Source organism: Alligator mississippiensis, chromosome 4 (assembly GCF_030867095.1).
Source record: "Alligator mississippiensis isolate rAllMis1 chromosome 4, rAllMis1, whole genome shotgun sequence".
Lineage (NCBI taxonomy): Eukaryota > Metazoa > Chordata > Crocodylia > Alligatoridae > Alligator > Alligator mississippiensis.
The window spans coordinates 127,759,271-127,783,495 of NC_081827.1; the positions used below are offsets into that span (position 1 = coordinate 127,759,271).

General features: G+C 46.1%; 1 protein-coding gene across 5 annotated transcripts in view; it reads right to left on the minus strand.

The window, feature by feature from the left end:
- The window catches only part of DNAI7 (dynein axonemal intermediate chain 7), a 52,603-nt gene that overhangs the window by 4,350 nt on the left and 24,028 nt on the right, over positions 1-24,225 (minus strand). For 3 of the 5 annotated variants that reach the window (XM_019489498.2, XM_019489497.2, XM_014609827.3), the window contains 7 exons: positions 23,504-23,780; positions 22,310-22,415; positions 20,382-20,548; positions 9,913-10,063; positions 7,129-7,343; positions 5,582-5,749; positions 5,040-5,153 (listed from right to left, as the gene is read on the minus strand). In XM_019489498.2, coding sequence (XP_019345043.1) covers positions 5,040-5,153; positions 5,582-5,749; positions 7,129-7,343; positions 9,913-10,063; positions 20,382-20,548; positions 22,310-22,415; positions 23,504-23,780 — 1,198 coding nt within the window. The remainder of the gene's footprint in view (positions 1-5,039; positions 5,154-5,581; positions 5,750-7,128; positions 7,344-9,912; positions 10,064-20,381; positions 20,549-22,309; positions 22,416-23,503; positions 23,781-24,225) is intronic. The other 2 variants (XM_019489502.2, XM_019489501.2) reach the window with 2 other exon arrangements.

Sequence of the window (24,225 nt, forward strand, 5' to 3'; positions counted from 1 at the left end):
CTGTCAGCAGCTAGAGGTGCAGGGCCCTGAAACCCAGACCCCACCCTGCACCTATCTCCTTGAAAGCTGACAGGCTTCATGGCCTCAGCAGGGGCTAGCAAGCCTGCAGCTTTCACCCTGCTGTGCCTTAACACACACACAGTGCCAACCATGTCATGAGTTTTGCTTGTCCGTAGCTTGAAGTGCAGTTTCCCTGAAACCCCTGCACCTATCTGCTTGAAACTTGGCAGGCTTCATGCCCTCAGAAGGGGCTACGATTCCTGCAAGTTTCATCCAAATCAGGCCAGAAATAACAAAGTTATAGGCTCTTTTGAGCTTCTTCACTGTAGCCAATGGGCAAAAATGTCGAAACAGTGAAACCCTTTTGATGAAACGGAACAGTGGTTTGGATTCTAAATGAAATTTGAAACGAAACACTGTTCCATTGAAACACAGGTTGAAATGAAGTGGTGCCATTTCACACAGCCCTACGTAGTAGTCTTGGCTAACACCATTCTTTGGGGGCAAAATGCTCTAGATCATGGTGGTTATGAGGACAAATGTGCTGTCTGGTAGGTCTGTGCAAATAGGAAAGTATTCAATTCGGATTCTGCCAATTCAGAGGACGGTGATTTGATTCAGATCACTGTCCTGAATTGATTTGGCTGAATCTTCCAAAGCCGATTTAGATTCAGCCATAGACTATAATGGGGACTCACTGAAATACTTATAACTTTGTTATTTTTTGGCAGATTTAGATGAAAACAGCAGGGATGGTATCCCCTTCTAAGGGCATGAGGCCTGCCAAGTTTCAAGGAGATAGGTGCAGGGGTTTCCGGGACACTGTACCTCAAGGTGCTGACAAGCAAAACTCATGACATTTGTGAGAGAGAGAGAGAGAGAGAGAGAGAGAGAGAGAGAGAGAGAGAGAGTGTGTGTGTGTGTGTGTGTGTGTGTGTGTGTGTGTGTGTGTGTGTGTGTGTGTGTGTGTGTTAAGGTGCAGCAGGGTAAAAACTGCAGAAATGGTAGCCCCTGTTCTCACCCTCACAACTCCACTACAACCAGTAAACCTCAGTCCTCTCAAACATCTTACAGGTCTGGGCTTTCCACAGCCAGGATTGTGGTGACTGGAGGTTATCAGGTACTTCCTGCTCCTACCCGCCTTTCACCAGGGACAGTTGCGGTCCTGGCATTTCCTGGGGCTGCTACGTCACTGGCAGCCCCACCCAGGACTCCCTACCCTGTCAGGGTGCAGTTTTTAGGTCATGTCCAGGATGATGCCCCAGCCCTTATACCTCCAAGTTCTTCCTGGCATGGGAGCTCAGCAGGGAGATGTTCTTCCCCTGCTGGCTGGTGATGCAGTGAGTGCTGATACAGCTCAGAGAGCGGGACATTAAATGGTTTAAAAAAACAAAATGGAAATAGGTGCGAACTGAGTGAGGAGGGTGGCATTCACTCCATCTGCAGGTAGAGCTTGGGGAACCCCAACAACAGAGGTTTATACTTTGAGGAACACCAGCTGCTTCACCAAACCAGGATCTAAGGAGGTGCAGTGGGGTGTCACAACATCCCCAGCAATGCTGAACACCCTCTCACTTGGAACACTGGGCAGTAGAGAGGACAGGTGTTCCCAGGCAACTGTAGCCAGATCCTGTCACATCTAGCTGTGGGTTGCCCAACAGGCCAAAGGGTCGCAGTGCAGTGTCTCCATGTCCTTGGTGACCTAGGTAGCCACTGAAGCCTCGGCACTACCTACCCGAGGCTGGGGTCTGGTGCATCTGAACCCCAACATTGCAGCCATGCCCTTGACCCACAATGGAGGCAGCAGGCATGGAGGAAACTGGCTGGTGCAGGGAGTGCTGGCACAGGAAAGTGGATCCCCCTCTTCTACACCCCCTTGCCTCCACCCCTCTGCCTCCATGACTTCACCTTTGTTTGTCCCACAGCATCTTCCCCCCCCCCCCGATGCTGCGGTGGAAGTATCCTGCCACCTTCCTGCATTTGGAAATCAGCTGGGTGGTAGTGACAGCACCATCACTGGCAGCCCTGTCCCCCTCCAAGGCATTCCTGACTATGAGGTGAAGCTTGTGTGCCACACAGCAGAAGCCAAGAAAGTTGGCATCACAAACCTCCTTGACCATATTGGCCCCGTTGTCAGTGAACCCGCAGATGAGTTCGCCCTGTACAATGAGTCACCCCACCCCCCCTCTTTGTTTGTGGCTTTCCCCCACCAGTCCAGGGTGGCCTGCCTCTGCTTCGTGGGGACAGGGGCTTTGGATCGAGAGAAGGACTTCCCTTTGGGCATGCTCCCACTGGTGCCAGGCTGAGAAGGAACAAAGGCAAGGGGGTGCTGCCTCCTGAGATGCAGCAGCACTGCCGTGGTGGTGAAGTGTTTCACCTCCTTGCCCTGGCCAATCTGCCTTCAGCAGTGCTGGCAGTTAGCATACTTGGGATCATCTGCCACCTAAAAATGATCCCACATTACACTACCCCCCAGTTTCTGTGTTGAGGGTTGGGATCCTCCCTTATCCCTCTCCTCAGCAGGCTGAGGCACAACAGCCGGAGCAGCTGGGTCAGCTGAGCCACTTGCTTCCACAACCTCAGCCTCCCCCAAGATGCTTTCCAGAGAAGGAGACCTGGGTCTAGGGGAACTTTGAGAGGTGTGGAGCACAAACTAGGATTCCCCCTTGTTCCCCAGAATTTCTTTTGCTAGGGTGCTCAGATTCCGTTTCCAAATCCAGCTCCTCTTATGGCACTGGGAGGCTCATGCTGGGAGATGAAACTGGGGGGGAGGACACTGTCATTCTGGTGTTGGTGGCTATTTATGGTGTTAGGGGAGATGGTGGAGGTGCAGGGACAGGTACTGCTCCCACTTCCTTGCTTCGACTGCCAGCATAAGATTCATTGCTCCCAGAAAATAGTTGTTTGGAGGGGGGGGGGGGGGGGGGGGGGGGGGGGGGATGACTTGCAGTTCTCTCCTACCCTTTCTAGCCACTCTCTTTCCCCTGCCAGAAGACCTGGCACCTACCTTCCCAGCACACTTCATATTAATCTTTCCTGTGCTGGAAAACATGCCTGTGTGTATGTGCAGCTGTAATATCTCTTCTTCACTCTGTGTGTGTAACTAACTAATAATATCTCTTCTTCTCTGATTACTGAATGTGTCTGACTACTATCTCTTCTTCTGTTGTGTTTACTGCGTGTGTGTGTGTAATATTAATATCTCTTCTTCGTCTCTGATTACTGTGTCTAATATCTCTTCTTCTTCTCTGTGTATGTGTGTGTAATGTATGTGCTTTCCTGCACAGTGATGGATCAGACTGCCCAGGAAAATACAGCTTTCTTTTAAAGTGCGGGGGGAAAATAACAAGAACAAATAATTTTTGGGGGTAGAACAAGTTGAAAGAAATGGATTGGATAGGGATAAGTAGAGGGATTCTAGGCAAGGGTAATTAGTAAGCTGTATCCAATCGTTTTCAAGACAACAGACTAGCAGGAGACTGACTAGGGAGCCAAGCCAGTCTAGTAGTATGTTTCAGACACTGTTCCTCAGGCAGAAACAGCTCACAAAAGGGACAGAAAGGCTGCAGAGGCTTATATGCTGTTTCTACGTCCCTTCCCCAGAGCACTGTGATTGGAAGGGGACTCAGGGAAAGATCACAGCCACTGGCCAGCTACAGATGTCAGTCTTTCCCCTCCCTACTCCCCCTCCCATTTCTCAGTTTCTGTTCCCCTGAAAGACTGACTTCTGAATCTCCACATTTTGCTGAACCTTTTCCAAATCAATTCAAAGGCTCCAAATTTACTCCGGGGGGGGGGGGGGGGGGTCTCCCAATTCAATTTGGATTTGGTGGTTTGGTCTCCGAATTGGGCCAAATCTTCTCCGAATCGAATCGGCAACCGAAACTGCACACACCTATACTATCTGGCTCTGTTACAGTTCCCATTGTTATATCAGAGAGATTAAAGCTTTTTAATAGGGACCTGCCCTTTTAAGGTAGAGACTTGACAGGGATTGTGTTCTTAACTAGTTTTCTTGTCTAAAAGAGCAATAGGAATTCAGCATATGGTATGTGGGGACAGTAATGTAATCACTAAATGTATCATGTTAAGTACTCATGAAATGCTGATTTCCAGAACCCTAGTACTGCCTGACGTAAACTGATGACCTGGATGGTTTAATTGCAATTAACTGAATCCCAGAAGGAATCGTGCCAAAAGGGCCTGAGCACTAAAGTCTTCTTAAGGGAGTCAGGCTGGGGGGTCAGAAATGGGGCTTTCCTGATAAAAAACAAACAAACCTGAGCAGCCAGCTGGTAGTAGAGATCCTTTCATTAGACTTTGAATGAAACTTCACCTTATTGCATCCAGCCATGTCTTAAGACTCCCATAAGTTAAGGTCAGTTGCACAAGCTAGGTGACCTATAAGGCACAGAAGTTTATGGATGCAGTTTTGGTAACAATTTATACCTTTGTGAAGGGACAAGGATATATGTATATGTAGGAGGAAGTAGAAGCATATTCTGGCTGAAGGCTGAATTAAGACATCTGGTGAAAGTCTCTATGTGACTTCAGACAAGGTTTAGTTCAATTATTGATCTAACAGTTCAAGTATGCAGTAGAGCAGGACTAGAAATTCACTATTTGCTCTTCCCTGCTGAGGGCTCTAAGCACTAGTTGACAGACTTAGTTGCATACAAGCATTCACGCTTGGTCATTTTCACTATTTTATGCAAGAGCTTCAGTCAGAGGGACTGACTACCCCAGTTGCAGAATACACTGTAGAATATACCACTTTGTGTGTGTGTGTGTGTGTGTGTGTGTGTGTACACACACACACATCCTTGTCCCTTCACAAAGGTATAGACTGTTACCAAAACTGTAGTGGAAAAATCAGACTTTGGTATGCTACAGTGAGCTGCTAAAGTTAAACTCTAATGCTGTCGCAACTCCAGAATTGCAGCCTAATTCTAACTGATAATGACTGTTCTGTCTGTTCCTTCATTTAGTATGCATTGTTGTTTTAGACATCAGGAAACTTTTAAGATGTTTAAATAAACCTTGAAAACTACTTGATCTTCACCAGACTCCAAATTCCATTTGCTCCAACTGAAAGCAAAAGCAGATGCGGTCAGTGCCATCTGTTGATAAGCTCTGATTTCTGCTAATGGAGTCTGCAAAGCAAAGGTACAGATCAGAAACGGTTTGTTCGAAATTGCAACACTCAAATAGTGGTTCCCAACTTTGTTAGATTTACGTCACCCCTTGAAGAATGCCAGACTTTGGCTTTCTTCTTCTCTCTCTGACTACAGAAAAATATTTGAGCAATTCTTCTGTGGCAAAGAATGCAGAAATTGTATAGGTGTTTGTACACCTAATAGTGCGAACATTGCATGGAACTCTTAAAAGAACCTTGCAGCACCCCAGGGCGGTGTGGTACCCTAGCTAAGAATCACTGCTGTAAACACATGCATGCTCAAAGTTAATTTTGGGGATTCTGTTTTCTCCTCAGTTGCTCTGAAAGTCAGTGAGCGGGGGCTACTGGTTGATGTATCTAGCTCACTGCAAGAAAACGTTGTTATAAAATGTAAAAATGCCTTACCTTTTTGTTTACATAGACGTACTTGCAAGAGTACTCTGCTGGGAAGATGTTCACACCAGCCTTTTTCAATGCAATTGTTAGACCAACTGGAGTTGTCCACCTTCCTGTCAAGTAGGAAAGCACCTCACCCTTTTCCACAATTATTGAGGATAACATACATTGATTACCCTGTTGTAAAACGCAAGGAAAAAAGCTTTTATTTCTGATGGAAATTATTACATAGCTCAGACCTTTGATGACTTCTTCACATACAAGGTCACATATATATTAGGGGTGTGAGAAGTGGGCCCTATTCGATTCGGATCTAACCCGAATCAGGGACAGTGATTTGATTCATTGATTCAGATCACTATCTCTGATTTCATTTGGCTGAATCCAAGTCTGAAGATTCAATGCTGATTTAGATATAGACACAGCTTTAAGTGTTTTTTCTACATACCTTGAGGTTGAGGTACCACTGCAGCTTGTGAATGATGCAATGCTAGGGCGCATGAAGTATCCCACAGGAGCGGGGGGGCGGGGGGGGGTGCCCTCCATGTGCTTGGCAGTGAACCTGGAAGTGGACTGAATGTAGTTCCAGTCCTCATCCAGGTCCCCTGGGAAGCGCCCAGGGGGCCTCCCCCCCATAATCCCCTGGCTCAGCGATCAGCCATGGAGGGACCCCAGGTGCTCCCCCCCGACCCAGGAGGCACCTGTCACTGAGCTGGGGAGGAGCAGGGAGCCCCCACTGTGCGCTCCCTGGCAGACCCAGAATTGGATTGGAGGTGCTTCTGGTCCCCTTCTGGGTCTGCTACTGAGCATGTTGGGGATCCCCCCATGCTTTTGTGGGACACTCCACACACCCCAGCATTACAGTACTCACAAGCCACCTGCTACCTAGAGGTATGTAGAAAAAATATTTTGAGTCTATGTCTGAATCTCTGAATCTTTCCAAATCTCTCTGAATTGATTTGGAGGGTTCTGATTTGATTCGGACAGATTAAAGGGTACTCTGATTCAATTCCAGTTTGGAGATTTGGCCACCTAATTGGGCCAAATCTCTGCCGAATCGAATCAGGACCAAAGCTTTGTACAGCTCTAACATATATTCACTTTGAATGTTTCTGATGTACGCAAGTGCAAACACATGTCCAGCACTGTCAAGCAATGATATCCAGGACAAGTAAGGGAAGCAAATATAAGGGCTCATGTTCTCATATGAGCTTTTAATTCAGTTGTAAATTACTTTTCAGACTACAGATTTTAAAATACTTGCTGCTGATTTATTGCAAGTTGCATTTAAAATATCAGATCTGAGAACCCATGAGACCTGCCATTTTCAAAATACAGGATTTAGAGCTGCTTACAAGAAGTAAGAATGATTCTTGCTGGCCTGTTCGGGGAAAATCCTTGAGTTAAGTCACCATCTCTGTTTCATGCTCTTTGAAGATGGAAGCAAATCCTTCTCAAACTAAGGTTAATTAACAAGTATATATGAGCATCCCAAATTCCAAAATCTTTAACCATACAAATCTGTATTTGATTTACTTAAATCAAGACACTTGTACCTTAATTTGTATTTGAACCTCTGCAAAGGCAGTAACGACAGTAAGAAACAACTCATCTATGTCAGTAGGTCGCAGATCCCAGGATTGGTAGGGCATGTTGAGGTGAAGGTCCTGAAGCAGGGCAACTGTATAAAAACTATCCATCTCAAAGGAGACTTGTTTCTCTTCCATCTTGTAATTTATGTTGCTGATGCCATCAGTTCTCCACTGTTTGCCTTGTAAGGAAAAAGAAACAGTAGTATTGGAGCCTCTAATTGTGGTCTTAGAAAACAACATGGAGTTCTGGAGGAATTTAGGCATGTAATAGGCGCCGGAGATTACTTGATTGACTTAAGTGAGAGTTAGACTGAACTGCATATGGGCAAACTGGCACCACCAATTTCTCCTTCATCTAAACCAACAGTATCAAGCAGGCTGTTACCATTTTTAAATTGCTGGGAGTTCATTTTTAATCCTCATCTCAAGCCCTGGTATATAGTTGATTTCCACTTATTAATGGATCTCTGATGTTACAACTGGGGAAACAGAAGCACATTGCCCAAGTCAATGGCACAGCCTAGAACAGAACTCAAGTCAACTTTGGCACAGTGCAGTGCTTTAACCTAACCTTCAGTTATGAAAAAAACAAGGACTTCCTTTTTTTCCTTTCACTGGACGTGTTTACACGTGCAATTAATGCACAGCAATAAACCCTGGTGCATATAGGAGTAATTCCCCAAGTAATTCTACTGAACTCTAGTAGACTTTGCATTTCTATTGGTAACTGAGAGTAACATTTGGCCTCTTAGGGTGTGTCCACACGAGCCTGGACATTTCTTTGTTTGGGGACAAGAAGCAGCAGCACACCTTGTGCTGCTGCTACTTGTTCCCAGGGAATGCCTGTGCCACGTGCCCTCTGGCACACGGCAGGTTACCCTGGGTGAGATAGGGGAGACTGGGGCCAGCAACTGTGCTGGCCCCAGCAGGCTTACCTGGGGGACCTTGGGGAGCTGCAGCTATGGTGAACCTTTTGCTCAGAGTTTGCTCGGAGGCTCCAGTATTGGGCAGCATATGCTGTCCCTGCATGCACCACCCCACTTTTTTTTTTTTACCCTGGGATCTTCTGGAGTCAAAAAACACCCCCGATGCTGCTACCTTGCAGTACAGGGAACACCTGAACGTACAGTGTGTGGTGCTGCAGACAGGACTACAGCACCACATGCTGTAGCCCTGTCTACGCTCATCTAGACACAGCCTTAAATGTAAGATTTGCGAGAAAAGTGGGGTTAAAAGAATTCTATTTATAATATTTACTCATTTCATTTTTATCATTAACCATTGTGTTGTGCAATTTACTTTTAATTATTAAATTAATGAGTTGGAAGAACTACAGAACTGTTAGTGAAATTTTATTAAATTAAAAATACTGTAACTTGATTAATCAGTACATTATGTGTATTCAGGCATAGCTATTAACAAAAACTAGCAAAATATTTTCTCTGTAATTTGCTGATTTGTATGAATCAAATTGCTCCTTGGAAACTGATTTTTCATTTCTCTTCTGTTCAACAAATTTTCTTGAAGTTTACAGTAGAACCTTGCCTGCCAGGCATGTTTCAAAACAAGGACCTATAGGGTCTGCAGTTCTAGCCCTAGACTTTTTGCTGCATCCATGTTCTGTAATTCTGCACATCCTGTCAGGTGGACTACTTAGGATCCAGGGTTCCTTCCATCCCTTTCATGCTTTTTGTGTTGTTCTGTATCAGACCAAAACTGAATTCCAAACTATTAAACATTTCCATAAGATGGAATACAGTTTTCTACCCAGCTCTAATATTTATAACAAAATGGAAGCTACAGGATGAAAACTCAAATCAGTAAAGCTGAGATTAAGCACATTAGGCCCCCTCTACACATTACAGGTATTACACAGTTAACTAATTAATAGCACAATTACCTTGAGACCAGTTATATGTGCAAATTACCTATCACGGCATAAAAAGCTCCATCTATGAAGTTAGATCCCAAAAATGTGTATTCACTTTATAGCAGGTTGCTTTTGAGCTTTAATTTGCACATGTAGCAGAGTCTCCCCTGTGGCTGGGAGTCTCTTCAGCTGACAGTGCTCCCAGCCACATGGGTGCACCAGGTCCAGCTAGGGCTGGAAGTCCCACAAGTAGGGGGACTCAGCCCCAGCAGCTATCAACTCTGGGTCCTGGCAGCACAGGGACACAGAGGCCTTTAGATGAGAACTCTGGGTGCTGGGACCTACCTGGGTCCTGGTAACTGGGGGTGTGTGACTTTCCTGGGGGTGTATGAAACTTCCAGGACTGGGGAATTGTGGCAGCTGTGATCCCTCACTTTGGGGGTGCATGAGTCATCCCCGTGGCTGGGAGCCGCACAACTAGGGCCCTTAGTTGTAGAAATTACTTTAAGATCATTTGGTAAATGCTTTTGCAGTTTGACTGAGGGCTGAAATACTACATAACACTTTTTTTCTTTCCAAATAATTTACAAAGTGAGAGCAATTGCTTGAAATGGATGAAGTAAAAGCCTTGAATAGAGTATATTAAAAATGAAGCACAACTGTAATATTAAGATAGTTTTCAAAAAGTGAAGCGAAACAGTCAGTAAAGATTCCAGATTAAACTCAAAATCAGATCTGTTCCTCTCTATAGTGGAACTTTTGCGAACGTTTCTGAACTTTGCAAAACCTCAAAGCCCGATCTGAACTTTTTAGCTTAAACTTGAGAGGTTTTAATTTCAGAATATGTGTATAATAAGTAGCTGGAGACTTAACTGTACCTGCAGTATCCCATCTAGCAACAGTAGGCTCCTCAAAATATATCACAGTGTCAAGAAGCTGAACAGTCATTCCAATCTGTGGATATGTGGCATCCTCGCTTTCTTCTGATTCTGGGGGATACGGATATGTTTCCAATCCCTTGTCAAGTAACTTCGGGTGTGAGGTGGAAAAAAAGAAAAAAGAATTAAATGAGAAACTGCAATGATCTATTTTTATCCACGTGGGTTTGCTGCAAAGTTGCTAAAATAAAACCTAAGGATCTAAAAACGTTATATGTTACTTTATAACCCCAAGCATCTAGGAAATGTTGTGAATATTATGCCACTTCTACTGCATCTGCCATTTCAGGATGTCAAACTGGAGTATTGTTTGTTTAGGGGAATCATGGGAGCTTAAGCACACACTAGGGTGAAGCTTATCCTGATGTGGAAACCAGTGTAAAGTTTTGACACACAAGCCCCTCACTGGTGCTACAGTGTAGAAGATTGTAAGAGAACAAATTGCTTAAATGCATCTGGGGTGTTGGTTGTAGCTGTGTTGGTCTAAGGACATAGGCATACAAGTTTCTTTGGGCCAATGTGATATCTTTCATTAGACCAACTGAAGAGTTAAAAAAATTGTTCTTTGCAGGCTTTTGGGTACAAACACCCTTCTTCAGGTATAGGGAGCATCTGCTGTTTTTCTGTGTGGTATGTCATAACTAATGGTGTGGATGGCATGCAATCCTGCTTTACATATATATCTACAAGAGCAAGATTATAACTCAAAGTACAGACTTCAAGATATTACTGAACTTATATACTTCATCCTCACACACGACACCTTCTGTTTTAACAACCAACACTTCCTCCAGACCATGGGCAAAGCTATGGGAACCAAAATGGTCTTTCATGGCCACCAACCTTCTCATGGCCCACCTGGAAGAAGAATTCCTCAAGAGCTACACCCTCAAATCCACGCTATACCTAAGATATATTGATGACATCATCATTTGGACTGAAAACCTGCAGTCTTTGACTGATTTCCATCAGAATTCAATAATCATCACACCTCCATCAGACTCTTTCTTGAATACTCCAGCATCAACATATCCTTTTTAGACACTATGATAAATATTCTGAATGGTAAAATACAAACCACCACATACAAGAAACCCACAGACCAACATACATATCTACACAGAACCAGCAATCACCCTAAACACACTGAGAAAGCTGTAGTATACAGCCAAGCTCTCCAATACCACCGAATTTGCACTGAGAAGAATACCCGCAATTGTCACCTTGCAAATCTCAAAAGGGTTTTCACCCAACAAGGACACTCCTTCAGAAAGATAGATCATACTTTTGAAAGAGCCACCCACATACCACATGAAGAATTGCTGCAGTGCAAAAAGAAAATCCCCATGAATTGTACACCATTATTTATGGTATACAATCTTTCCCTGGAACCTATAGGGAAAATCCTCAAGCCATTGCAACCCATACTAGAAGAAGACCCAATTCTCAAAGAGATCTTTCCACAACCACCCATTCTAGCCTTTAAACAAGCACCAAACCTTGCCAATCTCATCACCAGAAGCAAACTTCCTATGGCCCAAAGCACACCAAATGGATTCAGACCAGGGATCCACAAAATGGTGCAAAATTGTGGATATGCAAATTGGCGGATCCAGCTGGCAGCCAAACTCCATTTCCCAGCAGCCTCCGCCTGCATGGCTGGGGCTGGTCTCCATGGAGACCCCAGCTGCAGCTGCACTGTGATGGCAGATTGGGGCCTGCCCACACCCCGGGGAGGGCTGCGGGGGCTGTGCCGGACTGCTTTCAGGGGTGCAGGCCCCTGATTTGCCTCCCGGATCACAGGAGTCTGGTGCTGCCACCTGGGGCCAGCGGCTGGTAGGCCCAGGGCAAATCAGCTCATGTAGGGACTCTCCCCTGCCCTGGGATCAGGGCGGTGGTGGGTCCCTGCATGAGCTGATATGCCCCAGGCCCCGTACTGGAGCCAGCCTGAGGAGGGTGCAGGGCTTTGGGCAACTCAACTTGTGTGAGGACCTGCCCCCATTCTGGCCCCAGGCAGCAGCATCAGCCTCCTGCAATCCGGGAGGCAGATCAGGAGCCCACACTCCCAGGAGCAGTCTGGCACAGCCGGCTAGGTGCAGCCTGTGCCAGGAAGATCAGTGCTGTCACTGGCCCCAGCTGGCAGCACCAGCTTCCTGTCATGCAGCAGGCCGATTGGGGGCTCGCCCGCACCCCTGGAAGGGCTGCGGGGGCTGTGCTGGACTGTTCCCAGGGGTGTGGGCCCCTGATCTGCCTGCCGGATGACAGGAGGCTGGTGCTGCTGGCTGGGGCCAGTGGCAGCACCAATCTTCCTGGCACTGGGTGGCGAAATGTCAAAACAGCATCAAAACAGCAAAACACTTTCAATGAAAAGAAACAGTACAGTGCATTTAAAATGAAACCAAACTCGAAACGAAACACTGAACACTTCCATTGAAATGCAAGTCAAAGCGGAATGATGCTGTTTTGCACAACCCTACAAAACACCCTTCATAGATGAGCCTACGAACTTAACTTTGTAAATCTACTGGATATAAAAAAGCAAGCATGGACTAAATATAGACATTAGATTTATGGTACATTGTAACCTGCCTGACATCTGATAACCCCAGGTAACTTGTCTGCATTTTAACAGCTATATTCTATCACCAGTTCAAATTCCTACCCACCTGTCTCACACCTATTGTTTCACAGGGCCTCTGATCCTGGCTGCTACATATTTGCATGTTCACAGATCTGCATTTTGAATACTGGTTTCCATTCTACCCAGAAGAGCACACAAAAAAAACAACAGATGCTCCCTGTGCCTAAAGAAGGGAGTTTTTACACAAAAGCTTGCAAAGAACAATTTTTCCAACCATTTAGTTGGTCTTATAAAAGATATCACATGGCGCTTGTCCATGTAATCGGCGTTTACCTGCAAAAAAGGCTTCTGGTTTAATTTTCCTTACTTAGTTTATGACAACTAATTAAGTAACATGGACATGATTTACCATGCAATGGCTTATTATGCTATAAATAGTAAAATGTCAGAACAATTTTACCCTCTTACCCTTTTCATACAGGAAACCCTTGTTATTCATGGGTTCGGCATTCGTGGTTTCAAATATTCGCGAATGCTGAACCTGCATTTTAAATACACTTTATACACTTCACGCTTGCTGCTGCCGGGGTCCTAACACCACCGCTGGGCTCCCGCTGCTGCTGCTGTGCTCCTGCCGTCACTACTAGAACTGTGCTCCCCCTCCCCCCTCAGCTGCCAGGGGCACCAAGTTCATGAACACAGTACCTTATTTGCAGATTTTGCCATTCGTGGGGGATACGAAAATGTATCCCCCACGAACGGCGAGGGTCACCTGTACTACTTTACTGCCAGGTGGCGTTTTAGGACAAGATTTGATATTTTGGCTGGTTTAGTTTTTTTGGGTGGCGTGCCGAGTTGCTTTTTTGGGGGAATTGTTGGCAGTTTTGCTTGAGAGAGTTTTGGGAGGGTTTTGAGTTCAATAAGCAGTGCTGCCCACCTCCCCTGCAAAGCCTCACGCTTTTTTTCTGGGTGTTTGTTGCTTGTACCATGGGGCGTTGCTGGGTGGGGAGGGAAATCTTTTCACGCAAAGTTCCACAAGAGTGAACCTGGCTGCCTCCCCCTCACAAGTCTGGATTGGCACTGGGAGTCTGTACCGCAGGCCTTCTGAAGGGACTGCCCCCCTACCCAAGCCAGGTCCCAAAGCAGTTCTGCCCTCAGCTTTTTCTGCACACTTGTTGCACTGGGCACTGGGTGTGGGGTACACTTAGGGCTGCACAAGGGTACACAAAGGGTCTGGCTGCCTCACCCCCTAGTGTTCGCATCTGGGTATCATGTACCCAGGCTACCCAGGCTGAAACCTGAATGGAAACATTACTACAGGAATTTTTATGTAAAACAGAAAGAATCCTGTGTCTCCTGTTGTTTGTATCCTCATGTCAAAAAGCAGGATTTTTTCCAAAGTACTGAGAACAAGTGGGGGGGTGGGGGAGTGACCTGGGGTTGTTATTGAAGTTGATTAAGATTTCTTGGGTATCTCCGTGCCCAGCTTCCCCCAAAGTGGGGTTGGGGGGGGCATGATCAGCCTACTCCAACTCCCTCTGCCCCCGCAATCACCACACAGCAGCCAGCATGAGCTAACACCCCCACCCCCACACGACAGGGGCATGGTGTGGGTTGAGGTGAAGAAAGAAACAGCCCAGGCTCAATGAGAGGAATTTTCTTATCACTTAGTCTATTTGCATGTCAATATTTTAATTGCTGCACTGACAGATCATCATTGCCTGCAGTCATATCCCCCCAGCCTACAACCAGATCCCTTCAATACTTGTTCTCCTTCCTGTCCTCTACCCCTCAAGCTTGCCCCTCTTCTCTGGTACTCCTGTTCCTTCCAAGCCTATTTTTGTCTCCAGCAACATGTCTCTGTCCTTCTTTGACCACCCTCTGCTTGCCATTGCTCTGTCTGACAGTCATACTGCTGCCTCTTTCTGGGAGTGTAGGGTGCTGCAGGTCAGGAGTGAGGGGCACCAACTGGGCTGAGGTGGCAGGGGGCTGCAGTTTAGGAGTGAGGTGCACCAGCAGGGTTTGGGGGAGGGAGGGGGCTGGAAGGGCAGGAGGCTGCAGCAGGAGTGAGGGGCACCAGCTGGGCTGGGGGGCTGCAGGTTAGCTAGGAATGAGAGGCACTGGCAGGGCTGGTGGGGCAGGGGGCTTCAGGTTCAGAGTGAGGGACACAGGCAGGGTTGATGGGGCAGGAGGTGCCACTCGCACCAACCACCCGCCCCTCATGCGCTCATGCCACAACCCCCAGGCCACTGCAGGGAGAGGAGAGTCACGCACTCTTGGAGAGGCTTGGGTCCTGCACCCAGCTCTGGGTTGTAATGGCCACGTATAACTGTGTATGGTGCGGGCTGTGCTAAACTGTTATATGTGGTCATTGCACCCAGCCCAGGGGTATATCTCAGCCCTCTCCATACACTGTTATATGGAGCTGTTACACCTCAGAGCTGGGAGCATCTCTGTCCTCCCCATGCACTGCTATATGAGTCTTGCACGGCCCAAAGCGTGGCCTGACTGACAGTCCCCATACACACTGTAATAAGTATATGGGCTGTTCGAATAAGGAATTTCTTTTGGGCTGGGATTAGAGATGGAAATCCTTTTTAGGCCCCACCACACCATGATTCTGGCACCGGGGGACTCTCCCAGACATCTCTGATGGGAGTCTTGCCTGGCCCAAAGCACTGTTCGTTCATGCCAGGCTGCCAACTCACAGCCCCCCATGCTCACTATACAAACTATATGGGCTTGAATAAGAAACTAGTTTTTGGCCTCGGATAACAGCTGAAAATCCTTCCTGGGCCAGCTCACATGGTCAGGGGTGCTCAGGAGAGTCCCCAGCGCCAGAGGCATGGTGTGGGGTGGCCCTAACTCTGGGGTGTAACGGCCACATATAACAGTGCATGGGGAGGGCTGAGAGACACTGCAGAGCTGGGTGCAACGGCCACATATAACATTTCATCACAGCCCTCACCATACAGTTATACATGGACATTACATTCCAGAGCTGGGTGCACCTGGGTCAGTCCTGGGTCGACACAGTTGTGTTCAGAGAAATGAGGAGACAGTACCATGGTCTGCTACTGTGGTCAGTGTCAGGGGGAGCTGTCCAGCAATGAGGGAACTGCCTGGGTGACCAGTGGGGTCACCCTAAAAGCAGCACCCCAGCAAAGCTGACAGACGAGGCATGAAGCCCCTGGTGCGTGCCCCCACTGGAAAGCCTGATGGGCTGTGTGGTGCCAAAGGACGGCAAAGAGTGCAGGGGCAATGCTGGCATGGGCAGCTTCCCTGTCACCCAGCAATGTTGGCAACTCCATTAATCCCCAAAGTCTGTGAGGGAGCAAGAGTGCCTATAGCTCGGATAGAACTCCGTTTTCAGATGTTAAAATAGGCGCTGTCAAAGGGGGGGGGGGGGGGGGGGGGGGGGGGGGGGGGGGAGAAAGACCAGGCTTGGCAATGGTTTGGTGGCCAGCCAGGGCAGGGTGAACCCCCAACTTCCTGTCCATGCCACTACAGGAATGTCCCAAAGAACCCTGACTACATTCCTGCCCAGCCCAAAGTGCGATTTGTGCAAGCCAGGCTGCCAACTGACAGTTCCACCATGCCCGCTGTACTAAGTATATGTCCTTGAATAAGGAACTGGCTTTTGGGCTGAGATTAGAGATTGAAATCCTTTCTGGACCATCTGACACCATGCCTGTGTGCCACCAGGGGACTCTCCAGGACATTCCTGACCAGAGTCTTGCCTGGCTCAAAACAAAGCTTGGCTATGCCAGGTTGCCAACTGACATCACCCCAGCCACAGTGCTAAGTATATGGACCCAAATAGTTTAATAGTTCCTAGGGTCGCAAGGGACCTGAGCAAATCTCCCTTGGGAGCCCATTCCAGAGCATGGCAACCCTAACCGTAAAGTAATGCCTCCTGATATCAAGCCTGAACCTGCTCTCAATCAATTTGTGGCCGTTATTCCTTGTTATGCCAGGTGGTGCCTGGGGGAACAGAGCCTCACTTATTTTCCGCTTGTCCCCACTGGTGAGTTTATAGACGGCCACCAGATCCCCTCTCAGTCTTCTCTGGTGGAGGCTGAATAGATTCAGATTCTTTAGTCTATCTTTGTAGGGCCTGGCCTGCTGCCCCCTGACCATGCGAGTGGCCCTCCTCTGAACCCTCTCAAATAAGGAACTGGATTTTGGGCTGGGAGTGTGGCTAAAAATCACACTTGGGCTACCCCAGGACATACCTCTGTGGCACTGCAGGACTCTCCTGGACATCTTTGGTCAGAGTCTTGCCCGGCCCAAAGCACAGTTTCTGCATGCCAGGCTGCCAACTGACAGTCCCCCCATGCCCACTGAACTAAGTATATGGGCTCAAATAAGGAATTTCTTTTGGGCTGGGATTAGAGATGGAAATCTTTCTTGAGCCATCTCACGCTATGCCTCTGTGGTTTTTCTAGTTTTCTGGCTTTCCTGGAACTGGGCTGGTTTCTGGGCTAGGATTACAGCTGGAAATTCTTCCTGGTCCAGCCCATGTGGTCACAGGTGTCCAAGAGAGTCCCCCAGTGCCACAGAGGCATGGCATGGGGTAGCCCTAGCTCTGGGGTGTAATAGCCACATATAACAGTGCATGGGAATGGAAGATATGCGCTCAGTCCTGGGGTGTAACAGCTTAATATAACAGTGTATGGGGAGGCCTGAGATATACTCCAGAGCTGGGTGCAATGGCCACATATAACAGTTTACCATAGCCCTCAACATACACTGCCAGGGCCCTTCACTCCTGACCCACAGCCCTCTACTCCCCCCAGCCCTGCTGGTTTGCCCCACTAGTGACCTGCTCCCCCAGCCCAGCTGGTGTCTCTCGCTCCTGACCCATAGTCCCCCCACCCCCCACCCTGATGGTTCACCTCACTCCTGACCTGCCTTCCTCCCCCAGCCCAGCTAGTGCCCCTTACTCCTGATCCACAGCTCCTGAACTGCAGGGAGACAAAAACCACACCAAGTTTAAAACCCCAGGGCCTGCCTATGTCCTTAGACCAATGCTGCTACAACCAAAAACCCAGTCCAACCAAAAGTAATTTTAATTAACCTGAGTCTTGAACTACCTGACCCATAACAATCTGATCTTTGGTACAAAGTGCATGCAAACACAGGGAACAATTTTTTTTGGAATCCAAAATGTTGTATTTTTCATTAATCTGAACCTTGAACTAAATCACCAGTAAAAACTTGCAAGATTAGCCCCTGGAGTCTTGTTGCAGCATTGCAATAAAATTCAATGGATTTCCATGGATTACTGAGTGAACCCAAGTGGTACCTGGTGGTGAAATTGTTGCAAAGCAGGGAAAATCCCGTTTTCGGGCGTGAGTCAGATCCACATTGAAAATTTAAAACCATAAAAAAATCCCTCGTGGAAAAAAATTCAGGAGCCAAAAGTAAAACATGTCAGAGGTGTTTTAAATTACCACTAAAGAAAAAAAAACCCATAAAATCAGCTGATAACGTGGATTTGCAGAAGCAATTTAGCTAGCTTAATGGCGTTTTTTGTCGTGTGTGTCACAGGGCACCTTGTGCCCTGCTCCTAGAAGAGCAGGAACTGCCTGGGGAGAACCCAAAGAGTCAAGCAGAAGCCCAGGTGCAGGTTGCTATGGGAACCAGCTAATGAGGAAATTAGTCTGCACCTGCACCTGGTCAGCTGGCTGGAAGGGGCAGGGCCCTGGGCCCATATAAATCCCAGACTGGAGCTAAGAAAGGCAGTTTTCTGTTGGTGGCCAAAAGGGAAGGAGCCCTTGTAGAGTAAGTGAAGGGAAGAGATCTAACTAAGTTCTGCTTCTAGTTTGTAAAGGGGCAGAGCATACCTTAAGCAGTTTGTGTTATGTTATAGCCCAGGGGCTTATGTTTTGGTTGTAGTTTTATAAGATCAGTGGTTTGGGTGAGGCTATTTGGGGAAGGAGGAGGCCGCACTGGGGGCCCACTGCAGTGTGAGGACCCTGGCGCCAGTGAGGGCATGGCATTTGGGGTGCACCGACCCTGGCGCCAGCAAGGGCATGGCATCTGGGGTGCACTGACCCCGGTGCCAGCGAGGTGCACAGACAGGGCTGTGGAGATCCCAGAGTGGACAAGGGGGCCAATTCATACCAAGGCCCAGACTGTACGTCAATGCCATCTGCGAGGCTTGGGGCGTGGTAAAGTGGCGGTTGGAGCCATGAATATAGCCCACAAGGCTAGAGTGCCCCCAAAACACCCATTGTGAAAACGGGACCCACACGGGGTCCGGGAACCCTGGGAATGGGGTCCAGAGAGGCCATCAAACTGACCAAGAGGACTTAAGGGCAGCCTCCGTATTTTTATATTTCCATCAAAGACATGGCGGGTGAGAACTGGGGGTGCCCATCGGGCCAAACTGGCACAGTCAAGGGGCCTTAGGAGATCATGGCCATCCTTAGGGACACCATCCCATGTCAATGTGGACACAGGAAAAGTCTAACGTGGAAACAGGAGAGGTGTAATGTGGACAAGCACCCACATAAACCCAAAGAACCTTGTCTTCCTTAAATGCATCTGAACCTTTTGTGTACTGCCTGGAGGGGCCCAAAATTACCCCTTCCTAAGGCATATCTATTGAAGTTTTAAACAGACCCTGATGTCTTCAAATATGGTGCAATATCCAAAAGGGATGGCAGTGACAAGACCAGTCAACAGTCTTGATGCTGATGTTCTGGCTGCATGGGGACTGTGCTACAGTTGCATTGGGATAAAGAGCTATCTATGTCTCTCCACTTCCCTGCCCGACTACTTAGGTTTTATGTTATTGAAGTGGATTTCACCCAATAATGAATACAGCTTCACAAACACTATGTTGTAAGTAGACCTCATCTCTAATGTTCAACTGGGGAAACTGAAGCACATTGCCCAAGTCAATGCCACAGCCTTGAACTGAACTTAAGTCAACTTTGGCACAGTGCAGTGCTTTAACCTAGCCTTCAGTTATGAAAAAATGCAAGGACTTCCTTTTTTTTCCTTTCACTGGATGTGTTTACACATGCAATTAATGCACAGCAATAAACTCCAGTGCATATCTTGGTGCGGTTTATTGCTCCCAGGCACTGTGTTTAGACATGCACCCAGGCCTGCAGCATATTAAGCTGGGTTGGAGCAGCCCTAGCTAGCAACTGACCCGGGGTGGGGGGGTCATCTGCCAGCCCAGGGATGCTCCAACCCAGCTCAACATGCTGCCGAGGGGCTGGCTGGTGCAGGAGGGCTCCAGTGTGGGGCTAGCCAACTGGCAACCCCCGCACTGAAGCACCCTTGTGCCCCAGCCACCCGGGTCAATGTTTATATGCGTGTGGCTGTGCACTAAAGAACTCTGCCATAGGACTAAATACAAGTACTATCCTCGGATGGAGTTTATTTGTTTACTGCGGCCTCATAGGACTGCACGTGTAGACACTGAGGCATTTATTGCAGGGCTAATTATTTAGCTCTATAGTAAGTGTCTCGTGTAGATGTGTCCACTATAGACATCGTGTTTAAAAGCTCTTCTTGTCGTTTAAAGTACCTGAGCTAATTCTGCTAACAGCACTGAACCTACATACACCTGTCTGAGCACACACTGACCCATTATGTCAATGTCTCTGACAGGTGTGAAAGTTCTGCGGATGCAACTGAAGAAGTGCAGTTTGAAAACCTGGCCTGCAATCTCAGTGCACAGAAACTTAACATACATAACAGTTACTAGCATGTACCATACTGACAGATCTTAGGAACTGCTGCACTCTTTCGCGGGTGATCAAATAAAACTTCACTGGGGGCAAGTTTGCTTTAGCTTTAAACCTACTTCCACCATGATCCAGCCTTTGACTTGTTTAGCTTGAGGTGGGAGCTTCAGTGCATCAATATGGTATACTCCACCCAGTGGTGTGAACTGTCGCAAATCAACAATATTTTCATCAATTATCTCTTCTTCCTTTTCATTGGTCTCCTCCTGCAGTGTTGAAACCTGAACTAAATAACAGCCAAACATCATGTGTTACTGCAGGGTCTAAATAAAGTATCAAGCTGTCAAATCAGACATATTCATACATCTCTCTACTTTAATGGCTTTCTCTACTTTAATGGCTTTCCACTCTAGTATCTCAGCACCATCTTCCGGTGCTCTGCAAATCTTTAAGGGATCCTTTAGAATGGAGAAAAGCAGAGAGAGGAGAGAGAAAGAATCATGCTAGTCTGAAGTCAGGCAGAAGGCAGGATAATTTGCACCTTACAGACCAACTAAATTGGAAATGCATAAGCTTTTGTAGACTGAAGCTTACTTCATCAGATGCTGAGAAAGGGATAGCATCTACCATGCCTTCTGAAAACTGGAGAGAGAATAAAAATCAATAAGAGGTTGTGGGTGAGAGACTTCAGTGTGGGCAACAGACTTTAAAAAAAAAGTTATAAGTACTTTAAGAAAAGTGCTATTAGAAAGTGCAAACACAATGACTGTAAGTAGCTGGATGGCTTCTTGGCCTCAAAACTTCATGTATGATATGCTGTCCATATTATACATGGTAGATAATGTCTTGTAGTGAAGACCACCCATATTTGCTAACACAATATAAATCTGTAGCAATCTTACAAAATAAAATATTAAAAAACCAAAACATTTTAACAACCTAACAAGTGGTTCATTAAATAGTATGGTCACTAGCATCAATATTAAATTTATTTCTGTCCTGAGATAGAGTAAATGATTTCCAGTAACAGAAACTCTCCTATTACAATCAGGAGTCTTTTATTTATATAAAAAAAATAACAAATTTAAACTCTTGTATCACTTACAAAAATAAAATTAAAGGTAGAGAGGGTACTGGGCACTCTAAATGCATCTTCACACTAGAAAAACACTATTCAGATATGATTATTCCTTTTCTGGTCTTAGACCTTAGAAAATGGGGAGATAGAGATTTTAGAAGTGGTACAGGGGATAGAATTACCACATTCCACTGACCAGTGCCTAAGTCTTTTGAAAATCCCAATGTAAATATTTGGCAGACTGGTCTCTAGAGATGAACCTAGTCATTTGATTGTCAAATCTGTACCCCTCAGAAAGTTTTTTAAAACAGATAGCAGGCTTAATAATACACAACACCTATTCACAATACATTGCTGTCTTGTTTCAGAAGAACGTGCTAGAAGTAAATTAGTGGATATACTGAGCTAGTAGGTTTACTAAGCTAAAAAACATGGCAGTACAAAAAAAGGGACAGATGATTGATATGAGAAAAAGGTTGATGAGCAGTACTGGTTTCTGGAATTATAACCCCCAATTCAGCAAAGTAGTTAAGAATGTACCTTATTTGAACATCTAATTTAAGTAGGGAAACATTCATATGATTAGAGTTACGCAGATGCGTATTTCAGTAACTTATTGGATCTTGGCCTAAAATAAAAGCAAGGCCAGAACCGTGCCTTCCAAAGACAGACACCTAAAATTGTAACCTGAGCAGCCTCAAGAAACAACAAACATCTCAAGAAAGCTCTCTTCCATGCACATGCAATTCTCAGCAATTACATTGTCTCTGTATGTACATTTGGCATTTAGCAAACATTGCTATGCTAACTTTTCTGGTGTAATTGAAACAGCAATACCCATACACATGTTGTTGTGTTTATGTCAGGGGCTATGCCATAATATATGCTGAGATGTTTGCCACAAGTAAAATAAGAAGCTTAAAAATGTACATAATAATGCAACATTGCAGATAAGCTCTAACTGAGTACCTTGTGAAACAGTGTTAAAACTTTCGGATTTCTTATCAGGCTCCTCTCCCATCATCTCATTTTCATCAGCATCACTTTTACTGTCTTCTTTGAATGAGATACCACTCTAAAAAAACAAAAGATAATGGTTTTATATTAGAGTGAAAGAGACAAAATTAAGAATGACATAGCTCTTCCTTGAAAATGAAGGTATCATGGGAAAATTCCTTCGGTTAGATCCACATGTAACTTGTTGGAGTGAGGACCTCATTTGGGGAAGTAGAGAATGAAACTGTAGTGCATTAGTGCTTTGCTGGCTGAAATACTGAGTTTTGATTTGTGGTACACATGGGCGACATGTAGCAGGGGCACAGGGGAGCATGTGCCCCACACTGAGACTGGCTGCCACTGCTGGCTACTGCGAGCAGCTGCCGATTGCAACACCCCCTTCCCCCCCCCCAGGTGGCTGCCAACGCTGCCGCCCACAAATTGTGCCTCCCCAGTCTCAGGAGGCACCAGTCATTCATGATGGTACACATTCTCTTAGCATTATAAATTCTTCTCGGCCAGCCTAGATTTTTTTCAAAGTCAAGTAATCAATTTAACGAGCTGATATATATGTAGAAATCAAAGTATAACTGCATTTCTATAGTCATTCCATCTAAAAATCCCAAAGCATGTTGCAACCATCGATGAAGTCATCATTGTAGCACCATATGAACTCAAACAATAACTAAATTCTCTCTTCACAAATGAGAAACTAAAGCAATAGCTTGCAAATATGAAAGACTGCAAGGTTTCAGGCCATCCACTCTCAAGTGAACCCAACAGATATTAAAAACAAGGGCCTTAAGAAGACAATGGGAGAAGGTTGCATCTTCAAGGAAGAAAATAATGCCAAGATGCTTTTTGGGTAGCTGCAAGGTGGAAAACATAGGCTAATGAAAGGGATGGAAGGATATTAACTACAGGAAAGTCTCTGGGGCATCACTGGAATTGGCTCAAAAAAAGTTTATACGTTTGGCCTCTCACTTTCTATCTTGCCATAGCATTAAAGTTTGACTGGGATATTCTTGTTTTTACATCCAGGATTGGAATTTTACAAGGTTCAGGCAATAAAAATGTGTTAAGGTGCTGTCACCTTGCAGCTGGGCTTTGACTGACAGTACTGCCACCAGTGCTGGTTGCATGTTGCACATTCTAGATTTTTCCTACCTTTCTTCCAGGTGTATAGTTTTCGTCTTCATTTGCCAGGTCACTTTCTTTTTCACTCTTTTGCTCCCCTTCCTCTTTCTCCTTTTCCTCTTCTGTCACTTCCAAAACCAAATCTGATCTGATTTTTGAAAGTTCCTGCATCAGTGGAAGAATACGACGTAGTGGAGAAACATGATCATAATGAGTGTGCAAGATGCACACAGCAACATCACTCACTGCCAGGGACTTTGGAAGGTCAAACCCATAGTCTGCTTCACAAAATGTATGATTTTTGAACCTGTAAATAATGGGTTTAAATAAAAAATAATCTCTAGTAAAACCAATACAATAATATTCAAGTACATTTTGTTCAGTTTCATAGCAAACCAGGCAACATTTTCTTTGCATAGTGGAGTCTATGGAGCAAAACTGGAGCATCACCACATGCTCTCACAGCGTGGATGACTGTCACAAGCTTCCCAAGAAAACTATATGAGATCTGCTTGCCTTTAAGGATTGTGGCCAGAAATGAAAGAGGACAGATTCAAACAACAATTATCCTGTATAGCTTACTCCTGGGTAAAATAAAGCAATAGACTAGGCAAACATCTACACAGGTTAATGTAGCTGATGCTTGCAATAAACCCCTTTCCACAGCTTCCACATACAAGCTGCAGACACACACAGAGGTAAAGGCAGCCAAACTGGGAGAACCAACAGTACCACACATCCAGCAACCTTTG